At 44.3% G+C, this 27,643-nt stretch overlaps 2 protein-coding genes across 16 annotated transcripts in view; both read right to left on the reverse strand.

The window, feature by feature from the left end:
- The window catches only part of GCG (glucagon), a 41,490-nt gene extending 22,873 nt beyond the window's left edge, over nt 1-18,617 (reverse strand). The window contains exon 1 of one of the 2 annotated variants that reach the window (XM_053283519.1): nt 18,531-18,617. Coding sequence is in view for 1 of the 2 variants with exons in the window: in XM_053283518.1 (XP_053139493.1) it covers nt 9,978-9,995 (18 nt within the window). In the remaining variant the exon portion in view is untranslated. Of the gene's footprint in view, nt 1-9,977; nt 9,997-18,530 lie in introns of those variants that run through there. The other variant, XM_053283518.1, reaches the window with a different exon arrangement.
- Nucleotides 18,618-18,993: 376 nt separating this feature from the next.
- LOC128340394 (prolyl endopeptidase FAP-like) overlaps nt 18,994-27,643 on the reverse strand; it is a 104,016-nt gene continuing 95,366 nt past the window's right edge. For 12 of the 14 annotated variants that reach the window (XM_053285417.1, XM_053285414.1, XM_053285415.1 and 9 more), the window contains 4 exons: nt 25,173-25,237; nt 21,326-21,398; nt 20,972-21,045; nt 18,994-19,328 (listed from right to left, as the gene is read on the reverse strand). In XM_053285417.1, coding sequence (XP_053141392.1) covers nt 19,236-19,328; nt 20,972-21,045; nt 21,326-21,398; nt 25,173-25,237 — 305 coding nt within the window. In that variant the 3' untranslated portion in view covers nt 18,994-19,235. Of the gene's footprint in view, nt 19,329-20,971; nt 21,046-21,325; nt 21,399-25,172; nt 25,238-27,643 lie in introns of those variants that run through there. The other 2 variants (XR_008313675.1, XR_008313677.1) reach the window with 2 other exon arrangements.

The raw sequence follows: 27,643 nt of genomic DNA on the forward strand, positions 1-27,643 counted from the left end.
AGCACTTTGAAATGCACATAATTACCCTGACACATCGAAGCCATCTTAATATAATGCATAGGTACAACATTAAGGTATCCTGTGTATGGTGTACTATGGCATTTATAGTTTTGAGATACAACTTAGCCATCAAATGCGGACATAATTCTGGATATAGAAAAGAGCCCAAAGAAATGAGTGGCTGACATCAGACTAACACTGCACTAGAGCAGCAAAGAGGCGCACATGCAAGAAGGTCACAGAGCTGGATGGATGCTCACAGTTGCTCAGTCCCTTGTTCTTATTCTGCTGGCACAAGCATTGCCCTTGCACAACAAGGGCAGCCAACAATGTTTGCATCATTCCCTGCAATACATGGACCAAGAAGATCCACAGCAAAAGGCTGGCTACAAACCACCATTTGCGCAAGTTTGCCCTGTGGCATGAGTGCAACACTAGTCTGGAACACAAGCTCCCAACTTAGCAGAATCAGCTAGCACAACAGTCTTGTAATAGTGCAACGTGTTTGCACTAGTGCAGCGCTAGTCTGGCTAGCCAGTGTACACAGACATTCGGATTTACCATTGAATCCCGGTGTACATTCTCGCTTTGAATATCAGATTCTATGTCCATAAGATTAAAACATACAAGAAGCTGCCAAGAGTTGCCCATCTGTGATGCTGGTGTATCCAGGATGTATCCAGACTAAGCATCTCAGCCCAATTCTATAGAAACAAATAAAGGACAGAAGCCACCCAGTGTTGAGCACTTGAAAGCGTCCTTGATTTCAAAAGGGGAATTAGAATGCATTCCTTTGCACACTTATTGGAAGTAAGTCCCATTAAACTCAGTGGGACTTACAGGTAAACACTGAACAGATACTTTTCATGGAAGTCAGAGGAATTTAAATTACTTAACTGTGGCTTGTTTGTGCACTAGATTGATTCATATAATCACAATGTTGTTCAGCTTATTAGTATCACACTCAAGAAACATTTTTAAAATAGAGGGAGCAATTTTGTGCCTACAACAATGCAGTACTGATTTTGAAAATAAAATTTGAAAATGAAAAATATACTCAAAGTGTTTAGAAAGCCTCACCACCTTCATGTTTTACTCCATTTCCCTCAGAGTCCATTACTAATCTCTCTCATTCTGTCATTTAAGCTGAAATACCACCATCTCACTCACACAGGCTGCCTTCTGTTTCCTTTAAGGGAAGTGGATTCTAAACAACTTTGCATCATGTTTTCCAATTCCATGTGTATCAAGCAAAATATTTTAAATGGAAATATTATCAAGCAAACCGTTGACTGATAGTTCCCAAAACTATACTCAGTTCACAAAACAAATGCTCAAGGTAGCCAATCTGACTCTTACCTTCAGATACTTGGAAGGGATATGCAGAAGCTTCTCCTTCTTCTGGGACTTTGGAAAGCCTTATGGATCCTGGAGTATCTGCCTAGGAGTCTCTCTTGCACAGCCACATATATACTGTTCAGCTCTGGTAAGCACTTACGAGGCTGCATCATTGCTGACAGTTCCTTTCATTTTTTTTTTAATTCTGTTGTTTGCCATTCTTTGCATTTGGCCATTTTTTACAATTGATTTCACACGTTTATTCTGTTTACTTTATGACATCAGTGTTTAAATAGGCCCTAACGGTGGCAGAAAGGCAATGAGGTATCACTGTCAAAAGAAGTATTCATCACACTGATATGAGAACTGTCCATAGTGGGAATCAAGTATCTAGGAAGCAATTTATTGCTTTTTTGAAATGGAGGTATGTTTAAATATTGTATCACTTATACTTGACAGCACAAATGCTTGGGGCACGATCCAGCCAAACTTAAAGGCATTTTAAATCCCCATTCTTTTTATTAAGAGAAGTTTAAGCATGTGGTTAATTCTGCCATGGAAATCACATTTAACAAGACTTTAAAGTGCTTAATTTGGGCTGGGCTGCGTCCTTCACTAACCTTTTAAATTATTTGTAAGTTGAATTTAAAAGCGCATTTTCTTGACCTTCATGTCTCTGCCCTGAGATTGTGGAATGCGCTCCCTGCTGAGATACGATCCTCCCGATCTCTCGCAATTTTTAAAAAACACCTGAAAACCCATCTTTTTGCCCAAGCTTTCTCAGCTTTTTGAAATTTTAAAGGTTTTAATCTCTGGTTTATTTTAAATTGTTTTAAGTTTTTGTATGTGTTTTTAACTTGTGTTATGCTATTGTTAACTGCCCAGAGATGAAAGTTTGGGGCGGTGTACAAATTTGACAAACAAACAAACTATACAACTGGAAGACCCTGGAGTAGTATGCCCTATTAACATGTAAGGGTATTTGCATGCGCAGCCTAACCCAGGCTAGACTGCGCATGTGAAGCACTGGGATCAATTCCGATTCCAGTGATGCCCCCGTGCCAAGCCTGAATTTTTAACCCAGCATTTAATCAAGATTAAGTGAACCTATGGCGGTCGTCTGGGCGACTGCCTCTGGGTTAAATGGCTCCTGCCCCTGCCATTTCTGGCAGCAAGCTGGGGGAAGGAACAGTCGTGATTGTGCCCTGGGGCATCCTGGGATGCAGGAGGGAAGATATCCTCCCACTCTCAGCATCTCCCTCTGCTACACCACTGCTCGTGTCGGCATGCAGGGCAGCGGAGGGGAGGACAGTGGCTGCTCGTCTATTGGGGAAGACGCTCCCACCCGCCCTCTCCAGTAGGTTTGTGTGCACAACCTCATTGTGTTCAACACTCGAATGAGTGTATATAGTACCGATCTATACACAGTTACAGCTATCACATACTTTATGCTGAAGTGCAGCAGTACACTTCCTATCTGTAGCATGCATCTGATGCATCTGTGTTCACTTTTAAAATGAATGCAGGTACAATCCTTAAAACAAAAAAAATATGTACAGAGATCTGTACACTCATACAGCATAATGTCTGAACAGGCCACAAGCCTTTTGAGATCAGGGATGGTTCTTTTATCCCAATATGCGACAATGTGACCCACTTTTAATGTTTTCCCAGATATTCTCTCTCCCCCTCTTTCGGCACCACAACAAACTTTTAAAAATCCAAATATTGAAGGTTTGTGTTATATCCCATTATATGAAAACTAATGGCTCAGAAGTCTTTCTGGGGCCCTGTTAAATTAATGCTGCACACCTACCTCCCAGTAAGCATGCACAAGATTGCACAGTAAGTGTATTTACCATCCTTTAATTGTATACTGGACCAGACCAGTCCACGCAGCTAAGTTAGGTTCTGTACAGGGTCATCTTGTACCAGCTCCATGTTGTGCGCATTTGTGTGTCAAAATGGTAAATAGTTGTACAAATGATGAAATTTACTCTGGACATTGACCAGAGATAACGATGCTTACACATATACCACCTGCTTCCTTACTAGAGTACGCTTCGCTACTCATCCACCCTGACAGCAAATATGTCAAATGGCAGCACCAGCAGTTTTGGATGTTACCCTGTAGGGGACGAAGGGCAGGAACCCCAAGTGATTTGCACTTCCTGTTCTTCAGAGATCTTTGCAATTTGCAATGCTTAATTTCCACTTTTGTTTATGGTCATTTGTACAAGCTGTTCATGCACTGGGAGTTCACATATCCAACTGCAAAGCGAGATGTGAAGGTGGTATCCCAGATATTACCAAGTTGCATCGAAAAAAGGAAGCAGGAAGGAATCGCTGTGGCTTAGCAGGCTAAAAGTGATAATTAAATGTTGTTGAACCACAAGTAGTGCAGAATATGCCGACATGGGCAGGTTTGGACCATACAACCAATATCAGCGTATTGCTCACTCTGCCCCGCCACCAGAAGTTGAGCTTCAGATGAGCTCCAGGAACTGGTGATTCACCAGTTCCCCTGTTGTCTGAACCCACCCTTAAATTCTGTGTATAGCCTTCCATACATTAGAGAAACCACTTTACACGCAATGATATTTTAAAAAATTATTTGTTTTTATTGTATGCATTAAAGTGGTCAAAGAATTTCAACTGAAGAACCGGAATATGTGTATTTCATCACTGTTATATCGCCTAATTTTAAAAATGTACTATTTATTTAAAAATATGTCTACCCCACTCTCTCCCAAAGATTCAGGGTGGCTTACATGATACAATTTTTAAAAAATTAATAACAATCTCTAACATTCCAAAATACAAAAAGGCAGTAGTGGCATATAAAAGCACAACTATAATAGCAGCATAAAACAGACAAACAGGAGCATTGTAAATTTAATTTCCCGGAGGGAGAGCACTGAGCCAAACCTGGGAAAGGTGCAGGCCGTATAACTATGCAATCTACACCAACTCCCATCCATAGTCCAATACCAGGGCTGCTCAACTTTGGCCTTCCTGCAGATGTTGGCCTACAACTACCATAATCCCTGGCTATGGCCAATGTGCCTGAGGATTATGGGAGTTGTAGTCCAAAAACAGCTGGAGGGCCAAATTGAGCAGCCCTGTCCTATACCATGGGCTAGTCCCTGTGATGCAAGCTGACTGGGAAATGGGATATTTGTGAGGTCCGTGCGCTCCCCATTTCCGGTTGTAAGTTTTCAGCAATGTTGGGTTGGCATCGCATCAACCTAACATTGAAGCGAGATTGGAATTTTGGTTGTAAACTGCCCTGAGCCGTTTTTGGAAGGGCGGTATATAAATCAAATAAATACATAAAATAAAATAAAATGAGATTTGAACTAGAGTTGCTGATTCCTGTTCAGTACACCACTGAAGATTTCTGGGTTCTTCTGACTGGAAATTGGGAGCATATATTCCTCATAAATCGGCCATTTTGCAGTCACCTGGTATCAAGGGATCATGCGAACCAGGCCTATAAACCTTGTACATTGAAGCCCAACATTTCAGCTCCTTTCAGTCAAGAGAAATCCTTTATTGTGAGGATTTATTGTAATTCTTTGTAATAAGGAAAATTTGGAATCAAACAGTAGTATGTAATTCTAATGTATGTGTGTAGTGTGCACCACTACAACATACCTTTGCATTCTGATTATTAGAAATGAACACTGCTGATGTTCAGAGACACTTTGCTCAAGCAAATCTCCTAAGATCTGGACACCAACAGAGGAGGGAAATAAGTTTCAATAAGAATCTTTAAGCATCCTCTATTACTATTTTGCTTCAGATGTTCCCTCACGATAATGAACCTACTTGCAGTGTCAGGGTCTGGGGTTCTAGAGGTACCTTTTAATGTGGTGATGCTCTTTATTTAGCAGGGGGAGAGTAACTGGCGCTATCCACCCCCAGCACAGTTCCTCCAGTGACTGTTGCTGGTGTCTAGCTTATGATTCTTTTTAGATTGTGAGCCCTTTGGGGACAGGGATCCATCTTATTTATTTATTATTTCTCTGTGTAAACCTCCTTAAGCCATTTTTGGAAGGGCGGTACAGAAGTCGAATAAATAAATAATTAATAAGAGGAGCTTGGTTTACCCACTTTATTTCTTGCATCCACAGTCACTTTTTACGTCAGCTAACATTATACAGGTTTTCCATAACTTAAATTTTTGAGCTGAACGAAGGTTCTTTTACAACTGCAAACACACACGCACACCCCTGCCTCCAGAACTGCACAGTCCCTGTTTGGGTGTATATTGAAATAAGAATAAAAACCCCGGCTTTATTACATGTATTAAAACAAATTTATTACAGCTAACCCAAGAGAGCACTAATGAAAAAACATACATTCCGTGTACACACTGCTAGAATTCTTTCCCCACTGATGAAAATATTTCCTTTAATGGGTGCTATTAAAATCTGGATGGACTCAGATTTTCAATCCCAGCTTCCCCAAGCAGAAAAGAACTGTTCCTGCAGGCAGGGCAACCCTTCTGACGCCCTGACTGGTGGATGGCTACCTCAGCAATGCATTGACAAGTCCTGTCCATCTTTCCTCCCCACAGAATCAACCTCCTTGCTTCCTCTCCATTTTTTTAAATTCAGAGACAAGGATTTTCACTGAGCAGCCTCCCCTGCTTATCTTTAAAAAACAACAATAAATAAGGCAGCAGTGCTGTTGGAGATGAACTTCCAGTACATCGACCTTTCACACCAACTATCCTAATAGCCACTAGGGGCATTGGGAGTAGAGGTAGTTAGTGAGGGTCCCCTTACCTGTCCCTGCTTTGCCTCTGTTCTATGACCCCTGCCTGGACTCCTAAGGTGTTTCCTGTAGCGAGTCGGTTCTACTTCCTTTCACCTTGGAGAGCAGATGAGAGCATCTCTCTCTCCCCGCTCCTATTCACTATGTAGCTCATAGTTAGGATAGCCCTTTCCTATCTCAAATGTGCTTAACCTAATAAATCTTATTTACTTCATACTGCATTACAATCTCCATGCTTGTTCTTGACTAACTGCAACAATAAGGCTCGGCACTACTTTGAAACTGGAGTGGGTAGCTTCCTCTTGGTGCTTTGCTAAACAATCACAAATTACAAGTGTACCTGGGGATGGGGCAGAACATCTGCTTTGCATTCAAAAATGCCCCAATCCATTTCCCAGCATCAAGCCAGGTGTTTCCCATCCTATACATTTGGATTTGAAATTTTTAACCCCATTAGGGGATGAAGCCACTCTGGGAAGTGCATCTAGGTTCCAAGTTACTTAAGGATGAGAGCTGGTCTTGTGGTAGCAAGCATGACTTGTCCCCTTAGCTAAGCAGGGTCTTCCCTGGTTGGATTTGAATGGGAGACCACATGTGAGCACTGTAAGATATTCCCCTCAGGGGATGGAGCCACTCTGGGAAGAGCAGAAGGTTTCAAGTTTCCTCTTTGGCTTCTCCAGTATAAGTCCGAGAGAGATTCCTGCCTGCAACCTTGGAGAAGCCACTGCCAGTCTGTGAAGACAATACTGAGCTTGATGGACGTATAGTCTGACTCAGTATATGGCAGCTTCTTATGTTCCTAACCCCATTTTTATCTGTTGAACCTCATCCTGTTGGTTTGGCCCAATATCTGAGCCTGTCTTGGTAAGAGGGGTGGGGATGTTGGGGATACATAAGAGGACACACATGGGTAGCTGGAGCGAGTACACATGGGTAAGTGAGTTCACATGAGTAGATGGAGTGAAGCACATTCATGTGACTGTGCACTTGCATGTGCTGGCTGATTTGAAGGTGCATGTGTGTGTGAAAAAATGGGTGGATGGGATGTCTGCATGAGTGCATGCGAATGGTTGGCTGGATGAGTGAATGGAAGCTGTGCAGGGGTAGATGGATAGATGGGGTGTCTGTGAGAGAGGGGATCTGCACAATCCCGCTCTCCAACCCAGCACAGCATCCCTCAGTGGCTGTTGTTGGTGTCTACCTTATGTTTCTTTTTAGATAGTGAGCCCTTTTGGGACAGGGAATCTATCTATCTATCTATCTATCTTTGTAAACTTTTGTTGAAAATGGTTTATCTTATCTTATCTCTACTCAAAAGTAAGGCTGAGCGAACTCATTGGCACTTACTTCCAGGTAGGTAAGTATACATGGGATTGCAGTCATAGAAAGGAAAAAGAGATGGAGGGGTGATGGATTTAACAGAAAAGAAAGAATGAGAGATTTGAAAGAAGGACGTGGAGGTGTCATCGCGGGGAAGAAGCACATTACATTTCTTCATTTCCTAACACCTTTTGCAAATTTATTAGAGTTCCACAGAAGGACAGCAGATGGCGCACAATGGGCGAGTTGTTTCCCACGGATCTCCAGTATTTTCAAGAATGCATGGTAAACAATTAACTCTTTTAAGGGGCATTTTAGACAATTACACAGACATACACATGCCCCAACCTGGATTTCTTTTCCTTAACTTTTTGCATAAAAATTCTCCTAGTATCTTAAAGACGAATATATTTATTGTGGCATTAGTTTCTGTCGGCTAGAGTCCATTTTGTCAGAAGTATAATGAAGTTAAGCAGGGTGACCAGAAGTAAAGGACAGGGTTCTTCCTGTACTTCTAACCATTGTGTAGAAAAAAAGAATTTCACATTAACCATACAACTGGTATAATGAAACTGAAGTGAGGTTTGACCACACAAATCTTTGACTAGTTGGTGGTGACTGAGGAGAGATCTTTCTTGGCTGGGGCACTTTGTCCGTGGCTCTCACCTGGCACCTATCTGTCTTTTCAGTACCACAGTCTTTCTCCAACAGGACAATGTTCCCAGAGTTGTGTTTGTTTGTTTTTGTTTGTTTGTTTTTAAATCTTGGACAAAACCAGTTATCATTTGGCTGTTGCTATTCTGCTCTTTTATCTATTGCCATGTTATTGTTCTGTTTCAAAATTTTACTACTTATTGTAAAGTAAAATATTTTTATCAGTCGGGAAATGTGTGGACCCTAATTTGCTAGATAGTGTCTTGGAAGGCGAATGCCTCCCGGCCAACAGTCTTGCACACACTTCTGTTGACACACTATTCTCAGCCATGTTGTTTCTTCTGACTGCTGGCTGGAACTCAGATAAAATGGTGTCTGAGTAAAGTCGTCTTCAGACACGCTGTCACTACATTCAGTCAATGCAAGAAGAAGGGGAGCAGGTGTGCACTGGCTAACCAACCATGACCAACACGTCTCTTAACTAGGTTTTCAAACTCTCTCAGGTTTCAGTGCCTTCCTCTGCAGGTGAGTATCAAATGGGGTGGGGGGGAGATATGGGGGCATTGCTAGCCAGAACACTTGGGATACACGTAGGTCATTGTGGTGCCCGGACTGCCCCTGGTGCAGCCCCCCCCCCCCCGCCGGCATGAGTCCCACCAAAACCTATGGGTGGGGGCTTCTGCCATGCTGTACCTCCTCCTTTTAAAAAAAAAATTCAGTTGCTGTGTGGCTGAGAAGTGGCTGCCAGGGGGGTCAGATAAGGAGTCCTTCCACCCCCAGCAATGATGGTGGCCAGAGTGGTGCTGGGCCTGGCCATTCAGCCCAGCACCTCTTGCTATCTGCAAGGAGAGCCTGTGCAGTTGAGAGAGACAGTTGCACACTCGTGACGTCACAGGTTTGTGATGATCTCTCCCAGCTGTGCAGGCGCTGAGCGGGGGAGAAGGACTGCTCAGCTGAGCCCTTGGTAGCCACCCCTCGGCCACACAGCAGCTGACATTAAAAAACAACCACAATGGAGGTTCGGCGCAGCGGGGTGGGCATGGGGTGGCTGCAGGAGGCCCCTCAGCCATTTGGAGGGCCCCTAGACCTTGGAGGCCACAGACTGGGGCCCCAGGTTCCAGGGGTTAGAGTGCCTCTGAGCACACTTCTGTTTACCCCCTGGAGCAGAAAGTAGCCAAATTGTGCAGCTGTTCTCACAAGCAGCCCAGCCCAGGCTTAAGCAGCCAAACCTGGGTTTAGTGCTGCAGTACCATCAGGATTGGTGTGGATCCTGGCAGTGCTGTGGCACTAAGCCCCGTGCTGCAGCCTGGCTCATAGCTGAGGTTATGGGTGCAAATGTGCCCATAACCAAAGCTTTGGGATTGTGCGTCAGCAGCTCATGCTGACAAAGAGAGGTGTGCCTAGAGCCCTGGGGAAACTCTCCAGCGCACTGTGTTTGGTGTGCAGTGCACTTTGGGATTCTTGGAGGCTGGGACAAGTCCCGGCCTCAGAGTGAGACGCCCTGCTCCGTGCTGCATGGGGCAGGCCGGATCATGTGGGAGCGCAGAGCACTAAAGGATTGTCTGGGGGGAAGGCAAGGTTGCTCCCACCAGGCACCGAAGGATCATCTGGGGGGAAGCCTTCTGCCTGCCTGTCCACCCAGAAGGTGGTGTGAATGGTCCCAGTGTCTCAGCAGGCTTCAGTCCTCTTCAGGCACCATTTGTAGGGAAGAAGCAACACCCTTTCCGAACATTGGCTCTTCCCTGCAAATACATGCCTGAAGATGGCTTTAGTCTGATGAGCAGGCCCATAGTAAAGTTTCCCAGGGGACTCCCCTACAACCCAATCCATACCCTCTCTGTCTGCAAGGGCCTCCCTTGATTTGGGGGGGGGGCATTACTCACTCCATCGCTGCCCTCCATGTTGCCGCTGTCCTCCGCTGCCTTCTGCAGCCCCACCAATCATGCTGCCCATAATCTTCACCACTGGGGGGAACAGGCCACCTCCCATGGGGGTAGCAGCAGGTGGATGGTGGCAGCGGGTGGATGGGCTTCTCTTCCCGCCATTCCCAGCTGAAACGCAGCTTCTCTTGGGCCTGTGTGCCTGCAGACTCCGAATATGTATAGTTGCACGTGTTGTGACTGAGTGGGGCCTGGAGTGGGGGGGGGGTAGAAGCCCACCCCCATTGCTGCTGCCGCCGCCATGGACAGGTGGCCTGCTCCCCCCACCGGTGAAGATTATGGGCAGTATGAGCGGCGGGGCTGCAGTGAGACAGCGGCAGGACAGCAGTGGGTGCAGCAGCATGCAACGGGTTAGCGGCGGTCACCAGCAGGGGCCCTTGTGGACCCACTGACCAGTCTGGGCCCAGAAACAGTTGCACCCCCTTGTCACACACAAATGGCCTCTGAGCCTGCACAGCAGCCATTTTTTTAATTGCCGTGCACGTGCAGAGGCTCAAAATGGGCCCAAATCAGGCCTGCCCACTCCAGTGGTGGTGGCCCCAGTCGCCAACCCCAGCCACTCCTGTGGCCACTGCAGCAAGGTAAATTTTGACTCCCCTCCCACCCCAACGCTGTTTAATTAAGCCGCCGCCTGGTCCCCTCTTCCCCTGTACTGGTAAAGGGGAATCCCTACCAGATTCCCCTTTACCAGTATGGCCTTAAGAGCCCCCCCCCCGCCCCCAATTTGAGTCGCATGGGGCCTGGTTTGGGTGTATACAAAACCAAACAGGACCCAGTTCAGTTCAAGTCTGGTTCAATTCAAACCGAACAGGGTTTTCTGGGTTTGTGCCCATCCCTAGTGAATACATTGTGCTGTAGAGATGTGGTTATCTGCATGGTGGTGATGCAGGAGAGGGTTGGCTCCAAGAAGCACTACCCCCCCCCCTCTCTCTCTCTCTCTCTCTCTCTCACACACACACACACACACAAACACACTCACTTCTGCATCCAGGTAATTATGTGCAGATCTTTTCCAGTCTGTCCAATGAATTTACCTCCACACTGTGCATTCTCTAACGTATACGTACATGAACATGTATGTGAGAAGCAGAAGGTTTTTACAAAACCATTGCATCATGGTGGCATGGCAGCACAAGGTAACAACAACAACGATGATGATGATGATAATGATGTTTATTTACATTGCTGTCTTAACATCCCCTCGTTTCTACTATTTCCACTCTTTTTGTCTTTGCAAAGCATGATCTGAGCCAGCGGCAGAGCTGGCAAAGACAGTGGGCGGGAACTGGAAGGGAGAGTGGGTGGGATATTGGGAAAGGGAGGAAAGCCTTGGGGGACTAATTGCCACAATATTTCACAGTGTGTGGATAGGGAATTGCAGGTAATCTGCGGGAGAAAATGTGGTGTGTGTAGAAGGCCCGCACCAACTCCCATAGAATTAATCATGAGAGTCTACTGAATCTCCTACACTTTACCCCTCTGTCTGGAAAGGCTCTGAGTGAGCAATAATGGCATGATATCGGTTCAATAGGCCTAGGGAAGTGTGTGAGGTACTGTGCCTCCAGTTTACGCAAGCAGAGGATTTTGCCCAAGAAGTACAATGAATTTAGTTTGCGCAAACAACATTTCTAATTAACAGTAATAAAACATCACATAACAGGAATAATTCAATTTGACTACAAGCCATTAGAATGATCCGCCAAAATGCACTAAACAGCTGCACTCTGTAATTGCAAATTGTCTGGCACAACGGGGGGGGGGGACTAGGGGAAAAACCAAACCATATAAATGTATTTGTGATTCTCTTGATTTAAAATAATTTTTTTTAAGGCAGTAACATAATAGGCTGGCTGATGAAGCTTTTTCACAGTCAATTTTGACTCTGTTTGGCACAAAATGTGGGCAAGTGGTCCAAATGCAATGCATGTTTACTCAGAAGTAAGTCTCACTGAATTCAGTGGGACTTACTCCCAAGAAAGTTTGTGGCTTCCATCCGGTTTAGTGTAGAAACACAACACAACACAACACACATACACATCTCAAAAGGGGTTGGGCAGCTCTTGGTTGGGATGATGAAGGGCAGATTTCATCATTTTCATTCCATTATGGAAGAAGAAAACCATACAACTCAGAAGCCTAACAAGAGAGGACTGAAGCACAGGATACATCTTCATATTCAAATCAAGATGGAGGAGGCTGGTCCCTCCCATGCCAAACTTTCCTTGGTCTAGACTTGGGTCCAGTCCTTATTCTACTACCATTTCACTCCTCTATATAATGAAATATCTATATCTATATCATCTATATGATTGCAGAGAAATCCTGGGTCCCTGGACTCCACCCTTAGATACAGAAGGGAGAGTTTCAGCAGATGCAAACTTTCATTGTTGTGTGCTGTAGTACTGTGTTGTGAATAGCTGGCATTGGCTGAAATGATGACTCATGCGCAAGTATGAAAAGTCAGGAGTCATGAAACTCACTGGATAACTCTCGGCCAGTCACTTCTCTCAGTCTGCCCTAACCTACTTCACAGGGTTGTTGTGAAGATAAACATAACTATACATGCTGCTCTGGACTCCTTGGAGGATAAGCAGTATATAGATAGATAGATAAAACCTCAACCGGAATAAAACTATTCTGATTGTTCAATGTATTCCTAGTCATGTGAGTGGAGCCTTGTTGTGTCCTCTCTAGTAGTCTTTTATGTTTTGTAATTTTAGAAGTTTGTCTCAGTTAGGATCCTGTAGAGAGTGTGAAGGGTGGAATCAGAAAGAAAAGGGAGCAAAATGAGAAGTAGAACAAATTGTCCTAGTAAGAACTAATCCGTCTACTTTCCTTTCACTGTCTCTACATCTGGACTAAATTTGGTGCAAACTGAGGTCCACAAGTTAGATCTCTTGCGCCTCAAATGTCCGTGTGTCCACCATCTTGGATCAGGGTGGATGTTACCATTACAAACTGCACCACTGAGGTGTCCTTGTATATCACTCTCTACAGCGGTTCCAAATTTGGTTCAGATCGGTTAGACAGTCCTCAAGTTAGTGCATTTGCACCTCAAAGGTTTATATATCCACCATCTTGGATCAGGGTGGGTAACATCATCATGAACTGCACCATTGGGGCATCCCTATGTGTCCATTCAGCTGCAGCAAATCTGGTTCAAATCAGATCCAAAAGTTAGTGCACTTGCGCCTCAAAAGTTTACGTGTCCGCCATCTTGGATTGGGGTAGATCTATCTATCTATCTATCTATCTATCTATCTATCTATCTATCTATCTATCTATCCCATTGAGATCATCAGGAGAGATCCATTTGTATTTGCCACCGGCTAGTCTGGTTGCTACTCAGGGACGGGCCTTCGTTGCTGCCCTGAGGCTTTGGAATGCGCTCCCTGGTGAAATAAGAGCCTCCCCATCTCTGACAATTTTTAAAAAGTCTTTAAAGATGCATCTGTTCACCCAGGCTTTTAACTGATAGTGTTTTGATTATTTTTAATGTTGCTTTAGAATATTGTTTAAAAAATTTTAAATTGTTGTGTTTTAAATTTCTTGTTTTTGTTTTTAGCTAATGTTTTAATGTTGTTTTTATCTTGTTGTAAACCGCCCAGAGACATAAGTTTGGGGCAGCATAAAAATATGTTAAATAAATAAATAAATAGATATCTGACCTCCTGAATTGTTTAACCCCTCTCAGATTCAGGAATCGGGAAGGTGACCAGGAGCGTATCTAGGGTGGGGCAGGCAGGGCACATGCCCCGGGCGACACTTGAAGGGGGTTGCTATTTTTTAAAATAAAAAAATTAAAAATGGCTGCTGAAAACAAAATGGCCACCATGCATGCTCAAATGGCCTTTGTGTGGCCCTAGGCCATGCCAGGCCTCACAGAGGCCATTTGAGCATGCACGGTGGCCATTTTGTTTTCAGCGGCCATTAAAAAAAATATTTTTTAAAAATGGCCACCACACATGCTCAAATGGTCCCTGTGAGGCCCTAGAAGCCAGTGGGGGGAGGGGGAACATTTGCAGACCCTGCCCCATGACCTTCAGTAAGCCCCCCAAAGGGATTACAGGTTAAAAAATTTTTTTTAATTTTAATATAAGTCACTGTACACATATTCAGTTTGGCACTATGTACAGAGAATCAGGGCTTGTGAATACTGAGCTGAAGCTTATGAGCTAGGATTGTATTCATTTGCTCTTACTTTACTTCTTGTGATAAGCAAGTTAAATGTGATGTCTTAATAATATGGCTATTAATGGTGAGTTTGTCTTTGAATCTGTGTGAAATCCTGAGTATTAAGGCCCACTAGGAGTTTCTTGCTCTCTTTCTCTCGTTTTAACTGTCTTTCTGAAAGACTAGAATATATTCCAAGCAGTGACACAGTTTACACTGCATATCCTTTAATTATTTTCAGAGTATCTGGGAAAAGTCAAATTCTCAATTTATTTTTAAAACTTATGTAATAGCTATGCTACAATGCATAGTAGAGAATTAGACAGGCACTTCTGTTTAGTTTTCCAAGTACAACTCCACATAGTATTTGGGTATTTCATGAGCCCCAGCATACTGAAATTTATGGTTTTCTAGCATTTTTTGGTCTGGCTACGTCCACTGCTAAATAGTTTTTGAAATATTAAAAGATTAATGAGCTTGACTTGTATTTTTCAGCTGATATTATGGTAAAGTTATCTGAAAGATGGGTGTCAGATGTATGGACAGGGGGTGCAATATCAGTGCTTGCCCTAGGTGCTATTTTCCCTAGATACGCCTCTGAAGGTGACTGTTTAAATTTTGATCTGTATGTAATAATCTCATATGTATGAAATAATGCTGTCTCCTTTTATTCTTAGTTATGTATTTTTAGTAGTTCTGATGGGTCCACTTTCAGTACCTTAATCTATGTTCAGGAGGACTTTTTAAAATTTATTTGGTTTTATTGTTTATAGTAGAAGTTTGATTGTTTTCTCTTCTACATTTGCTTTAATCTCATGCTGGTCGCTGACCAAAATAAAGAGATTTGATTTTATTTATTTATCAAATTTGTACACTGCCACAAACTTTAGTCTCTGGGGGGTTAACAATAGCATAAAACAAGTTAAAAACATTTACAAAAACCTCATTTACACAATCTGTGCATGTAGAATGTGAATTCGGTTTCATCACAACACTCAGCAAAATAGGCTTGATTGGAATGTGTCAGTGTTTTGTCTATTTTGTCTAGTTTGCTGTGCAAAATACCAGGCAAGATTATCCATTCCTTTGAATCACTCAATATACCATAAGTTGCTGGAGTTCAATGTTGTTTCCAAAATTGGACTGCAGATGAATGTCACCTAAAACCAAATTTGGAGGCTGATATGGAGATTCCTGCCTAGATAAAACATCTAAGGAATTTCAAGGGAAGCAAAAAGATTTGGCAAGACTAAAGTGATTCCTCAGAAGAGTTGAATACCCATAACAGTGGCTGAAATTTACCAGTATATCATTTTAATGAACCAGAAGTCTAGGCCTAGTCATTCTTCAGCTCCTCCCTTGTTTTCAACGTTATGGTGCTAGTGATAGTGTTGTTGTTGGCAGACTTATGGAGACCATATAATCACCCTCTTAATTACCCATATTCCATGGTATATTTGCTTATTTTAATGTTAACATTCTCAGAGCTATAATTTTTCCTGTAACCATTAGAGCAACTGAATTCTAATTACATTACCAACAAAAACCTCATTAACGTCTCTTAATTGGCAGCGTTTCCAAAAAAAAACCTTCACTGAATTTAATATTTTTGTAAGAGTTTCTATCAAAATCTAATTTAATCATCAAAAACAGCTTGGCAGAGGCATTTACATAAAGATGTGTCTGTTTGAAAAAAAATCTCATAGTATGAAAATCAGACTTGCTGAAACAAAGGGCATAGTAACACAACAGCAGGTTAACTTCCACATGTCCAGTTTTAACTACTTAGATCATTCCTTTGTTTAAATACCTTTCTTGTGTCAATTTTCCCCCTTAAGTCTCAATTTTTATTTCATTAGTAGGCTACCATCGACTGAGTTATCTCTTTGAAAGTAATGTTTTGAGGTTATATGTTGTGCCTTTAGAGTACATCAATGGAAGAGTGGCTTGAAGATCTCCGTACAGTTGCTAAGTAAGGGTTTCTGACACACAATCATTTAACAACAGCAAATAAAGTTGCAAGTATTTATTTTTTTAAATGTGTTCATTGTTTTCAGTCTCGTATGTCCTCACCAAAATCTGAGTTGCCTTTGACCAGGACTTTGTGCAGCTTTGCTGCCTAGTTGTAGAGATTTATATTAAAATTCCTTTAGTCAACTGTAGTTTTATACACGCAGGTCATCCCAATGTATGGCTCATGGGGTGCAGTAGGAATTGACGACCCCCCCTCTTTTTTGAATCAGTTTTGAATCTTGCTCCTACCTTCAGCTGATTTTGCGCCAGGAGCTTTCCCAGACAGCAGGCTTTATTGAGGGTTTTCTGCGAGGCATTAGAGAGTTTGAAGTTGCCCCCAAAGTTGCAAAAAAAATTTTTTTTACTCTGGATATTAATCAGGCTACACTCTAATCCGTGATGAAAAACCCAAATTGAATGTGAAGTGCCCCCTGATAGCTTGCAGGACTTTGCAGGGGTCAATTTGGCCGATATGTAAACACACACCTCCTTTTCAGAGGAGATGCGAACTAAAAGCCGATATAAAAAACTTCCAGGTGGTGGTTGCTGGACTGCAGCATTCTAGTAAAAAACAAAGCAGATCCCACAAGCCAGAAATCTGTCCACCTTATAGAAGTTTCATTGTCTTCCAAAGAATCTTGAGAATTGTAGTTTGGTGAATGTGCTGTTAGAGGTCCCTAATCCTCCTCACGGAACAGATCAAAGGGTCCCCTGGGTAGCAGGAATAGCTATTAAACCAGTTCAGTCTGTGATGTAGACAAGGTCTTAGTTTGGAGCATGTTGACAGGATTCCTACAGCTCAGACGTTTAAAAGTGACAGGATTGCCTGATATTGATTTGCTTTGGAGAAATGCAGCAGGTCGGTGCAACTTTTCTGCAACTGTTGGATTTCTGTCTCATGCAGGTGTTCATTTTATCTTTTTTTTCGGTGCTATCAATGGCTGATATTCAGAGCAAGAAAGTGCTGGTGCTGTGAGGAAGCAGCCTAACTGAACTTCCCAACTAACTGTACCGGTGCAGCGGGGTAGTGGCAATTTTTGATGCCCTGCCTGCCTTTACCCAGGAAGCCCTCTGGGCCACCCAAAATTATCTCCCTGAGGGTGAGCCAGAGGGGCTTCCTGGGGTAAGGGAGGGTGTCAAAAATCACCGCTTCCCTGCCACTGCACCACTATTGCAGTTAGTTAGAATGTTCTGTTAGGCTGCTTTCTCGCTGCACCAGTGTTTCCTTGTTTATTTTTCTATGTAAACTGCTTTAGAAACATTTGTCGTCGTCGTAGTAGCCTGAAGTGATACTCCTGCAGGAGCTGAACTGAGCAGTGCTGCCTGGCACTTCATTCTTAGGCCTGGAAATGAAATCTTCCCAATCTCTTATGCTACATTATCCCAATGAATGCTGTTGGTAGTCTGAATACCTAACCAGAAGGCTCCTGTGGCCCATTAGCATATCCCAGGCTACGTTTTTAGAATCACTAATTTATCCAGGGGCGTAGCAAGGTTGGAGTGGGCCCAGAGACAAGATTTTAAAATGCCCCCCCCCCAAGTCCAGGGCCTCCGCACACCCCAGGCCCCCAAGGATTTAAGTCTGATATTCCAAAATAAGTATGCTGCCTGCAAATACATTTCACTGAATACACACACACACGTCACAATATATAGTGATATACATTGAGTACTATACATTTGTATTACTTTTAATGCCTAGAACACACTAGAAAGATGAATTATTAAAATGGGCCCTTTGCTGCAGATTAGCAAAGGAGACTTTCAACCATGCAGGGTGAACCTATGTTTGTTTTCCCAGAATTCTGAACAAATTCAGTCAAGTTTGATTGCAGGAGGTTTTTCACAGGAGGCTTTTAAAGCCCTTTAAGACACATCTCCTCTGGAATGGAGGTGCTGCATTCACATGTTGGCCAGATTTACCCTGAAGTCCCTGCAAGTTATTGGGGAGCAGTTCACACACAAGAAAAATAAAATAAAAGCACCACACATGCTTCACAGTTCTCACTCAGACCTTCTGGGTTGCAAAACAACTTGAACATAAGTGCATTTATAAATGAATGAATGAATAAATAAAATTAATAAAATACTGTTCCAGAAGTTTTTGCAATTTTCTGCCATGAAACAAGCCACTTATAGGACTTTTTAGATAGTTTTTTTTAAGTCAGAAATTTTCCAAGCTGTTTCAAAATAAATATTCAGAGACTTCTCGGTCCCTCCCCCCCCCATATCCAAGCCCTATGGCAAGCAGATCCCTATATATGGGGGGGGGGCGGGAAAGGTAACCACAAAAAGGAGTTCACACTCTACCTGGCAAATGCTGGTCTGGGTTACGCAGGGCAGCAAGGGGTCTTCTGCTGCAGAGAACACTCTGGCTGCCTCCTCCCCCCTGGCTGGCTTGGGCCCTGCTCGAGTTCAGGCTTCACTGCGGCCTACACGGAGGCCTCCGCGGAAGCCCCGCCCACCCGCCGATCAGCTGAGAGGCGGGAGAAAATGAGCTCTTGGCAGCTTGCCTGCTGCTTCGATTGCGGCCAGCAAAACAAGCAGGAGAGACGGCGAAGAGGGCAAGTGGCTGAGAGGCTATGGGGCTGGGCAGGGGGCAATGGGGAGTCACATGAGGTGCCTCTGGGGTGCCCCTCCAGGCAGTGGGGCCCCCAGACAACTGTCTCCCCTTGCCCTATCATTGTTACGCGCCTGAATTTATCGCCTTGCCCTAAATGGATGCATACACATATGAGTGCTAAGGGGTGGGAAACAAGCAAAAGGCGCAGTATCTTAAAATTCCAGTTTTGTTTTATTGTTTTGGGTTTATTCCTGACAAATAAATGTATCCAAACACAGGCTGGTATATGATCTGCTAGAGTACAGTGTCAATAAGAAATGTAAACATCAAGGCTTCCTTAATTTTCACTTAAGTATTCCATCTCCAGAATAAACTTAATCTGTGTGGCTAATGCTGCTTTATAGCAGAGCATACATTGCTCTTGTGCAGGCGCATCATGGACCAAGCTCTCCTTAAGCCAAACACTGCTTGAGGAAATGAGTCATATGAATATAAAGATGCTTATAGGAAAGACCTGGGATCGCATGGTTCTGATCAGCGTACCACTGAAAAGGAAGAGAAACATGAGATAACGTAAGCTTACCATTAATGGCCAGGATTAATTTTTTTAAAAAAGTAACTCATTCTATAGCTCCAAATGGACTTTGGGCTCCCCCTTGCTGCATAGCCAATTGCTTTTGAGAAGAGTTTTCAAAACAGTTTGAAATATGGCAAAAGAGTCTGCTGTTCAAAGGAGAAACAAGTCAAACATTCCATATACAAACACAGAAAGCTACCTTATACTGAGTCAGACCATTGGCCCATTGTCTACTTTAACTAGCAGAGCAGCTTTACAGGGTTTCAGAGAGCAGTTTCCCCCCACCCACAAGACTGGGCAGCCGGGTGGCGGCAGGCGGGAAGGGTGTTCAAACTTACCTTCCCTGCCAGACGAGCACAAAAATTCTGCTGCGAGCACGGAGCATACTCCCTGACAATCCACACTGTGCCATGGAGCATGGTGCTCCAGATCTCAGCGCTCCACATGAGCAGCCTCACTGTATCCATCCATCCATCCATCCATCCATCCATCCAGGAACTCAAGGTGACATACATACATGGGCTACCAAAGGTCACCCATCTGCCTAGCTCCTTCAACAGGATGGCTGTATCTGCTGAACCTCAGATGAGGCCACACTCTTGGATCTGACGCTAGTGATTGAGCCTAGGCGCTCTGCATGCAATACATGGGTTCTACCACTGAGCTATAGCCCCATCCCCAGGCCTCTCTAGGGATGCAACAAGTATCAAGGATGTGCCATTTCACCGTGAAAATTGTTTATGTTAATACTGTCCATATGAGGATGGGGCCAGAGCAGGAGGGCAACTGCTTGAGATGAAGGTCCCAGGTTCAGTCCCTGGCATCTCCAGGTAGAGCAGGGAAAGACTCCTGCCTGGAACCTTGGCGAGCTGCTGGCCGTCAGTAAAGAGAATACTGTGTTAGATGGACCGATAGTCTGACTTGGTCAGCTTCCTGTGTCCCATAAGGCAGTCTCCTATGTCCCAACCAAGCAACAGGTTTGTTAAGCCCTTCCCTCCCAAAATTCACAGCAGTCTTGGAATCTGTGGGCATATATATGAAACCTTGTGCTCTTTGTCTTCTGAGCTGGAGAGACAAGAAATGGGGAGGGAGGGTGCCTCTCACCCTCTCTCTCCGCTTTCTCTGCCTCTCCTGTCCTGATTCAGACTCAGGCGAAGTGCTACTGCCCCTCATGCTTCCAAGAGGAATCTCCCCTCTATCCCTCAGCTACTAGGACTTATAAAGGCTGTATCTCACAGCCTATTTTCAGATTTAGCCTCTCTGGAGCAACCAGCCAACATACATCAGAGATAAAGGAGGCTGGGTTTCAAGACATTGGGGATGTTTTCACTGCATTCACAGCATTTCCTGTCTCTTTTAAAAATCATTTTTAATTCTGGAGGGAAAACAGTGAGCGAGTTCAGAATTGACCCTAGTTCATATTTTCAACACAATTTACATTTCAAGGGTGGTACTCTCTCAGCCAGGTCTTTTGACAGGAAACTGAACTGGGGGCTTTTTGAAAAGCATTCCTGTTGCGTCTGAACTGTGTTCCCCCTCCCCTCCTCAACCATATTATATTGTTGATACTGGGACTCTCTGTTAATGAGTAAATAGTTTGATGATAACTACCATTGCTTGGAAATCCACTTGCGCATTGACTAAAGCTTTGGAGATCTGTGCTGAGTTTTGAAAATGTACGTTATCTGAAATAAAGAAACATTAAAAGAATGAAAGTGGGTGATTAAAAAAAACAGAAAACACTGATAAATATGAAAGAGCACACAATTGTGGTGCATTAGACTCATGTTATCAAGTCATACAGCAGACGTGATCAGCATTGAGTCAGCATTGCTTGATGTGCCGGATGGAAATAGAAATGCGTCTAAAGTACTGACCTTAGTCAGAGGCACAGAAAAATGCTTAATGTTTCCTAAACAAAGTGATGCTGTCTCAGTAGCTCTACTGGCTTTTCATAAACCTCACCATCTGCCGTTCCATGGATGAGAAGATAATCCACATTACGGAAGTTCTCCGCTCTTGCCATTACTGTTGAATTCTGTTGAGGGGGGAAGATTAACAATTCAGCTGCTGCCAAACATAAAACATTTCCCTTCCATTTCAGCTGCCCTGTGTTATTATAACACCAAGCAACCTGCTACAAAGAACTAAGTTCTTACACACTTCCAGGCAATGATGCCTGAATCGTGGTCTCTGGGAATTTTGTGAACAGCTTCCTGCAAATGTATATTAAAGGCAAACTGGAGTAGGCTACAGGGTCTGTGGGGGAAAGCCAACAGATGGGGTGTCCATATTAAAAAAAAGTTCCTTTAGGAAAAAAGATTTGGAATCACCACTGTATTAGTTGTTAAGATAAACAACTGCTTTGATAAGACACAATACCAGCTCACAGAAGCCCTATTCAGACATTCTGGGGTACAAGTGTACAGACGTATGTATGCGCATTCATGTTTTTGTGTGAATTTTAAAAGTGAATACAGGTCCTTCAACTGCATGGAATGGATAGGAAGTGTACTGCTGTACCTGTTTTCAACATAACATATGAATAACTGTATCTGTGCATGGATCTGTACCTGTGTACACTGTACACTCGTGTGAGTCTTGAACATAATGTGTGAATAAGGCTAGAGTGGTCTGAAGGTACATGATGGAATTCTGCTCTGAAGCTAAGCAAGTCCAACCCTATATACTGAGGCGCTTCACACGATTGATGTGAAGCGCCAGTTGGGGTTTGTGCAGGGAGAGTGGGCTTAGCCCACTCTCCCCGCACACGAGCAGTCGCTCGTTGCTGGGTGGCCGGCTTGGTGGCCCAGACGAGCAGTTGCTCCAGTCGGGTGCTCCTGTGCCCGACTGCAGCTCCACCAGGAGCTGCAGGGGTTGGGCGAAGGGGAGTGCCGCCATGCAGTGCCCCGGTCCCCCAAACCCCAGGAAGGCACTGTGTAAGTGTGCGGTGCCTTCTCTCCCTCCTCCCCTCTCCCCCACCCCACCCCAGTGTGTGGCTTGCAGCCGTGGCTGACACATGATCATGAAACCAGGTTAACAGAGCACTTGCTCCATTCACCTTATTTAGGGTGAGGGGTAGTTAGGTGGGCTATCTACCAGAGAACCATGGGGCTCGCCCGCAAGTTCTCACGATTGCTCGAAACCAGGCTAAGGGAGCCCAGTCTGGTTTCGAGCAATCGTGTGAATAGCTTCACTATCTGGATGGAAGATGGCCTTGGAATAATATCAGAGCTGCTTTAAGAAGAGCAGGGCAGTGGTGTAATCAAGTAAATAATCCAAACTTCACATTAACAGGGAGTACAAAAAACTCTACAGGCAAAAGAAATCTCCCTCCCCCCCGCCCCGTTTCTGGTCTTTCACTTTAGATTGTGGCCTCTGCAAATAGGAAAATTCAAAGACATACTACACATGACTGAGTGTCACATGTACTTTGATCCTGTGTGGAGGAGACTGTCACATGGGGAACATTGAAACATATATTGTAGTGCTCCAGCTGTGCTCAAGTGCTACTGTCCAGAGAGAGCAGCACCCAGTGATTCTGCTGTTTGTAGAACTCCATAGGGATTGATATGTTCTTTAAAGGGGTAGCTTCATGTGTAGTGGGGCAAGTAAGGTTGCTGTGAAATGCCGGTTCCCCGAGAGCATGCAGTACCAGCATGACTCACGACTTCTGCACTTGTCATTAGTCCAAATCCAGAAAGACTGGCTTCTCCTGCAGCACTTCCCTCTGGCAACCTTGATAACTGTAATCAAGATTTGAAGTTGGTTACAGATGATGGACTGCCTGAGGGAAGTGCTGCAGGTTCGGATGACATGACTGTCACAGGAGCCGGGGGTGCACACACATGAGGAACTGGTGGTTCGTGACAACCTTACTTGCCAAGTTATGTGGGGAACCACCCAAGGAGGCCTGGGATGGGCTCATCCACATGGCAAGCACAGGGCATCATGGACACTGCACTGGTGATGTAGTCTACACTGGGGATGGAGTCATATTGATGTACAAAATCACATGCCACATTATACTTGTTTTTCCATGCACAGATCCTTCACTTCTCCTTTCTTGTTTCACAACGTCTGGGATAAGAAACACAGGAAGGTTCTGTGCACTCCAGCCCTGAGCTGCTCTTGCATAAGGAAGCATCCCAGAATGCTCTTAGGGAGCCACTGCCAAACCATTACAAAAGGAAACAGCTAAATCATTGCATGTGTGCCCTTGACAAAATGTAGTGCCAGGGAAGTGGCTTATACAGTACTCTTTCCACTGTTACTCCTTGTAGTCACACTGGACTCAAAGTTATATCCCACAGATATAACTTATCCCACCCATCCCCCCACTGCTGGACCACTCTGGTAAATGGAAGAAAGAGCACTTTTTTCTATTTTACATACTCAAAGTGTTTTTCTTTATTATCATCAGTTTATATAGTTTAGGAACATAGGAAGCTGCCATATACTGAGAGGAGAGCTGGTCTTGTGGTAGCAAGCATGACTTGTCCCCTTAGCTAAACAGGGTCTGCCCTGGTTGCATATGAATGGGACACTAGAAGTGCGAGCAATGTTAAGATTTTCCCCTCAGGGGATGGAGCCACTCTGGGAAGAGCAGAAGGTTCCAAGTTCCCTACCTGGCTTCTCCAAGATGGGGCTGAGAGAGACTCCTGCCTGCAATCTTGGGGAAGCTGCTGCCAGTCTGTGAAGACAATACTGAGCTAGAGAGACCAATGGTCTGACTCAGTATATGACACTTTCCTATGTTCCTATGCTGAGTCAGACGATTGGTCCATCCAGCTCAGTATTGTCTATACAGACTGGCAGTGGCTTCTCCAAGGCTGCAGGCACAAATCTCTCTCAGCCCTATGTCAGAGATGCCAGGGAGGGAACTTCAAACTGTCTGCATGCAAGCATGCAGATGCTCTTCCCAGAGCAGCCCCATCCCCTAAGGCAGGGATCCTCAACGTCGGGCCACCAGATGTTCTTTGACTTCAGCTCCCGTAATCCCCAGGCCCAGTGGCCTTTGGCTGGGGATTATGGGAGTTGAAGTCCAAGAACATCTGGGGGCCCAATGTTGCGGAACCCTGCCCTAAGGGATAATATTTTAACAGTGCTCACACATGTAGTCTCCCATTCAAATGCAAACCAGGGTGAGCCCTGCTTAGCAAAGGGGACAATTCATGCTTGCTACCTCAAGAGCAGCTCAGGAGTGATGTCCCATGGGATCACTTCCATTTATGTTTTTAGGCTGGGAGCATCTTTCAGAAATTGAACACTTTCAGCAAAGTCTGCTACCCTGCCCTCCCCAGAAATGCACATTACACATTTATATCCTCTACTCTTTTTTTTTTCTGGTGCTGGTTGCAAATTTTGAACAGTTTGACTTGGGATTTTAGAGCATGGTGAGAATATCTGGGAAAGTTTCCTAAGGGACTTTATGTGAGAAAGCACTCTCAGGATATAACTGCATAAAATATACACCACTGAAGCTCTTACTGCCCTTACAACAGAAGTTGAAGGAGCCCATATCCACAAACTCCAGGAAAACATTTTGAATACCTTCTTTTTTCAGCACGCACAGTCTGAGAGCAAAGCCAAAGAACATCCTCTTCTTTCACCTGTTTCTCCAGAATTACCCTCAAATATCAGATGAAGTCCCAAAGAAAAAGAAGAAGAGGGGCAAGGAGTTGCTGTAGAAACAGCTTCATGCTGCCCTGACCCAATGAGTAAAAGACGTATGTGTTCCAGAGCAATTGGAGAGAGAGAGAGAGAGAGAGAGAGAGAGAGAGAGAGAGATCAATTTTTACAGAATTCTTACTCTATAGTGTTGAAGATTGTCTGATTCTGTTGGGAGACCCATAAATCGCTCCGTGTAGATGGATGCTGTAATATGCAATAAAAGCTGTAGGCACAATACACACACATATACTCATACATATGTTACATATTAGCATCAAATCTCATTGGGTATATGTAATTCTATTCATTCTTTGTGGTACATTCAGAGGAATATTGTATTTATTTTTGTTTTATATGTTTATTTTTGTATTGGTATATTTTTATTTTATACACTTGTATACTGTCTTTCAACAAATATCCCTAGGGTAATTTGCAAAATAAAAGTCATAAAAATACACTAAAACAACATCAGTAAAGCAGCAGGAGAAAATAGCATCAATAAAAATTTCAGATACTAAAAGCTCAACGGATGTTAACATGTCTGGGAAAATAAGGACGTCTTCACCACCAGGCACCAGAAAGACAGGTCACTGAGCCTTCCTGAGAGAGCTGCCTTCTTGAATGGTGCCACAACCAAGAGGACCCTTTTCCCAGTCACCACCCACCTCACCTCAAATGGTGGAGAAGGGCCTCTGAAAATGATTTCAGTGCATGGGCAGGTGGAGGTGGGTACAGACGTTCCAGGTCCCAAGTTGTGTAGGGCTTTAAAGGTAACCACCAACACTTTTCATTGTGCCTGGAAAAAGACTGGCAACTAGCAGCACTGGCAAGACATGATCTCTATAGCCACGGGCAGTTAGTATCTACCTAGTATCTACACCAGCCAAGTAAGGCCTTCTCGGTAATTTTCCAAGGCCTTTTAACATCGGATGAGCTTTTAATATGACAGCCCATGCATATGCAGCCTGGGACTCCTAAAACCAAAACTATGAAAGAGGATTCAAGCAGCTGGCAGGGCGCAATACAAGGCTGGTGGGATGCCAGCTTGGTGGTCACAAGTTGTGCAGGCCTAGGGCACTGTGCAGGCAAAGTGAAACTTCTGAAAATCCTATTGATATTGCTGAGAAAGTATCAAACATCTGCTCATCTCTTCTATTGGCATCAATCTATATATTTATTTCTCCTGGGCATACCCGTCGCTAATCCCATGTGTGGCAGCTCTCGCGAGAGTTCGCAAGCAGCTGCCGGACTTGCGATGGGGACAGGGAGAAAACAGCTGCCGGGATGAGGAGGTGGCAGCAGCAGGCCATCCCAGCCACTGGGATGAGGAGGCGGTAGCAGGCCGACCCGGCCACCGGAAGCAGGCTGCGGCGGGCAGGAGGAGGGGATGGGCCAGCTTGAAAGCCAGCCAGAAACCATGGCCGTGGGGGTGGGGGGGAGCGGGCCGGGCGGGCCGTCAAAGGTGCAGATGCTCTACGCCTGGCCCAGCAAGTATAATTTAATAGTTAAAACTTTGGAAGAATTATTGTGCCCTAAAGTATTCAGAGAGTGTGCACGTTTGCTTGATTTCTGGGAGTGCTTGCTTCACAATATGGAAAAAGAATCCATAGTAATTGGGGCCAGTCATGGGAAGGGGCCAATGGAACTCCACTCATAAATTTTGAGCTGGCAGTTTCTTATACCAGGAACATCTACCAAAATAAGCACTTTTTAGCTTGTAAACGGGTAACAGATGACCATGTAATTCAGACAGTGCATATATTTATGTAATGGGAAGGAAAATCTATTAACTGCTTCTTCCATTGAACACAAATGTAGTCTCATATTCAGAACTCAGTAAGAAGGGAGATTTATGTCCTAGACTGTGTTGGGAGGATTTTTAAAAATTAAAACAGATGAATAGCTCATGATTTATTTATACTTGGAAAATCTTTACATATAAACACAATGGCCAGGTTCACATGTAACAGCACAGCAGCACAGCAGATCTGGTAGACCTGAGCGCAAGTCCTGTTTCCGGTCATGGGGATAATATGCTGAGATTGGCTTATACTGCACATCCCAGCTTGGCATATCCTACCCTACTTGCAGCACGGAACCTGACATCTGTAACCAAGATTTAGTGAGGGACAGATGTTGGGTTCCATGTCACAAATAAGGGAGAATGTGCCCAGACTGGTGGTTTGCATGACACGGCCAAACTTGGCATCTTGCCCACACGACTGGAAGTAGGGCTCGTGTGCGCACTCAGGGCTGCCAACTTGCGGTGCCACCATTAGGTGTGAACCTGGCCAGTGTCAGGCTAAAGCAGATGTATAACATCATCCAACAAGGTGAAATCCACACATGGAAACAGGTTCCTATGTGTGGATCATCCCTGTTGCTCACATAAGAAGCTGCTGAAGAGAGGCACATCCCTTGCATTTCACCCCTGAGGTTTTGTGTATGGTATTTTTCATGATCCAGAGATCTTTGAGTGGAGCAAGTGGGTTGCATGGTCGCTGCTGCAGTCACAAAGCCCTCCTGTGCCTTCATCTGAGCACCTTTGTCCTTGCCCTCTGTCCAGAAACTTACCTTTCTTCTCACTCAACAGGTAATTAGTGCTTTCAC

Source organism: Hemicordylus capensis, chromosome 1 (genome assembly GCF_027244095.1).
Source record: "Hemicordylus capensis ecotype Gifberg chromosome 1, rHemCap1.1.pri, whole genome shotgun sequence".
Taxonomy (NCBI): domain Eukaryota; kingdom Metazoa; phylum Chordata; class Lepidosauria; order Squamata; family Cordylidae; genus Hemicordylus; species Hemicordylus capensis.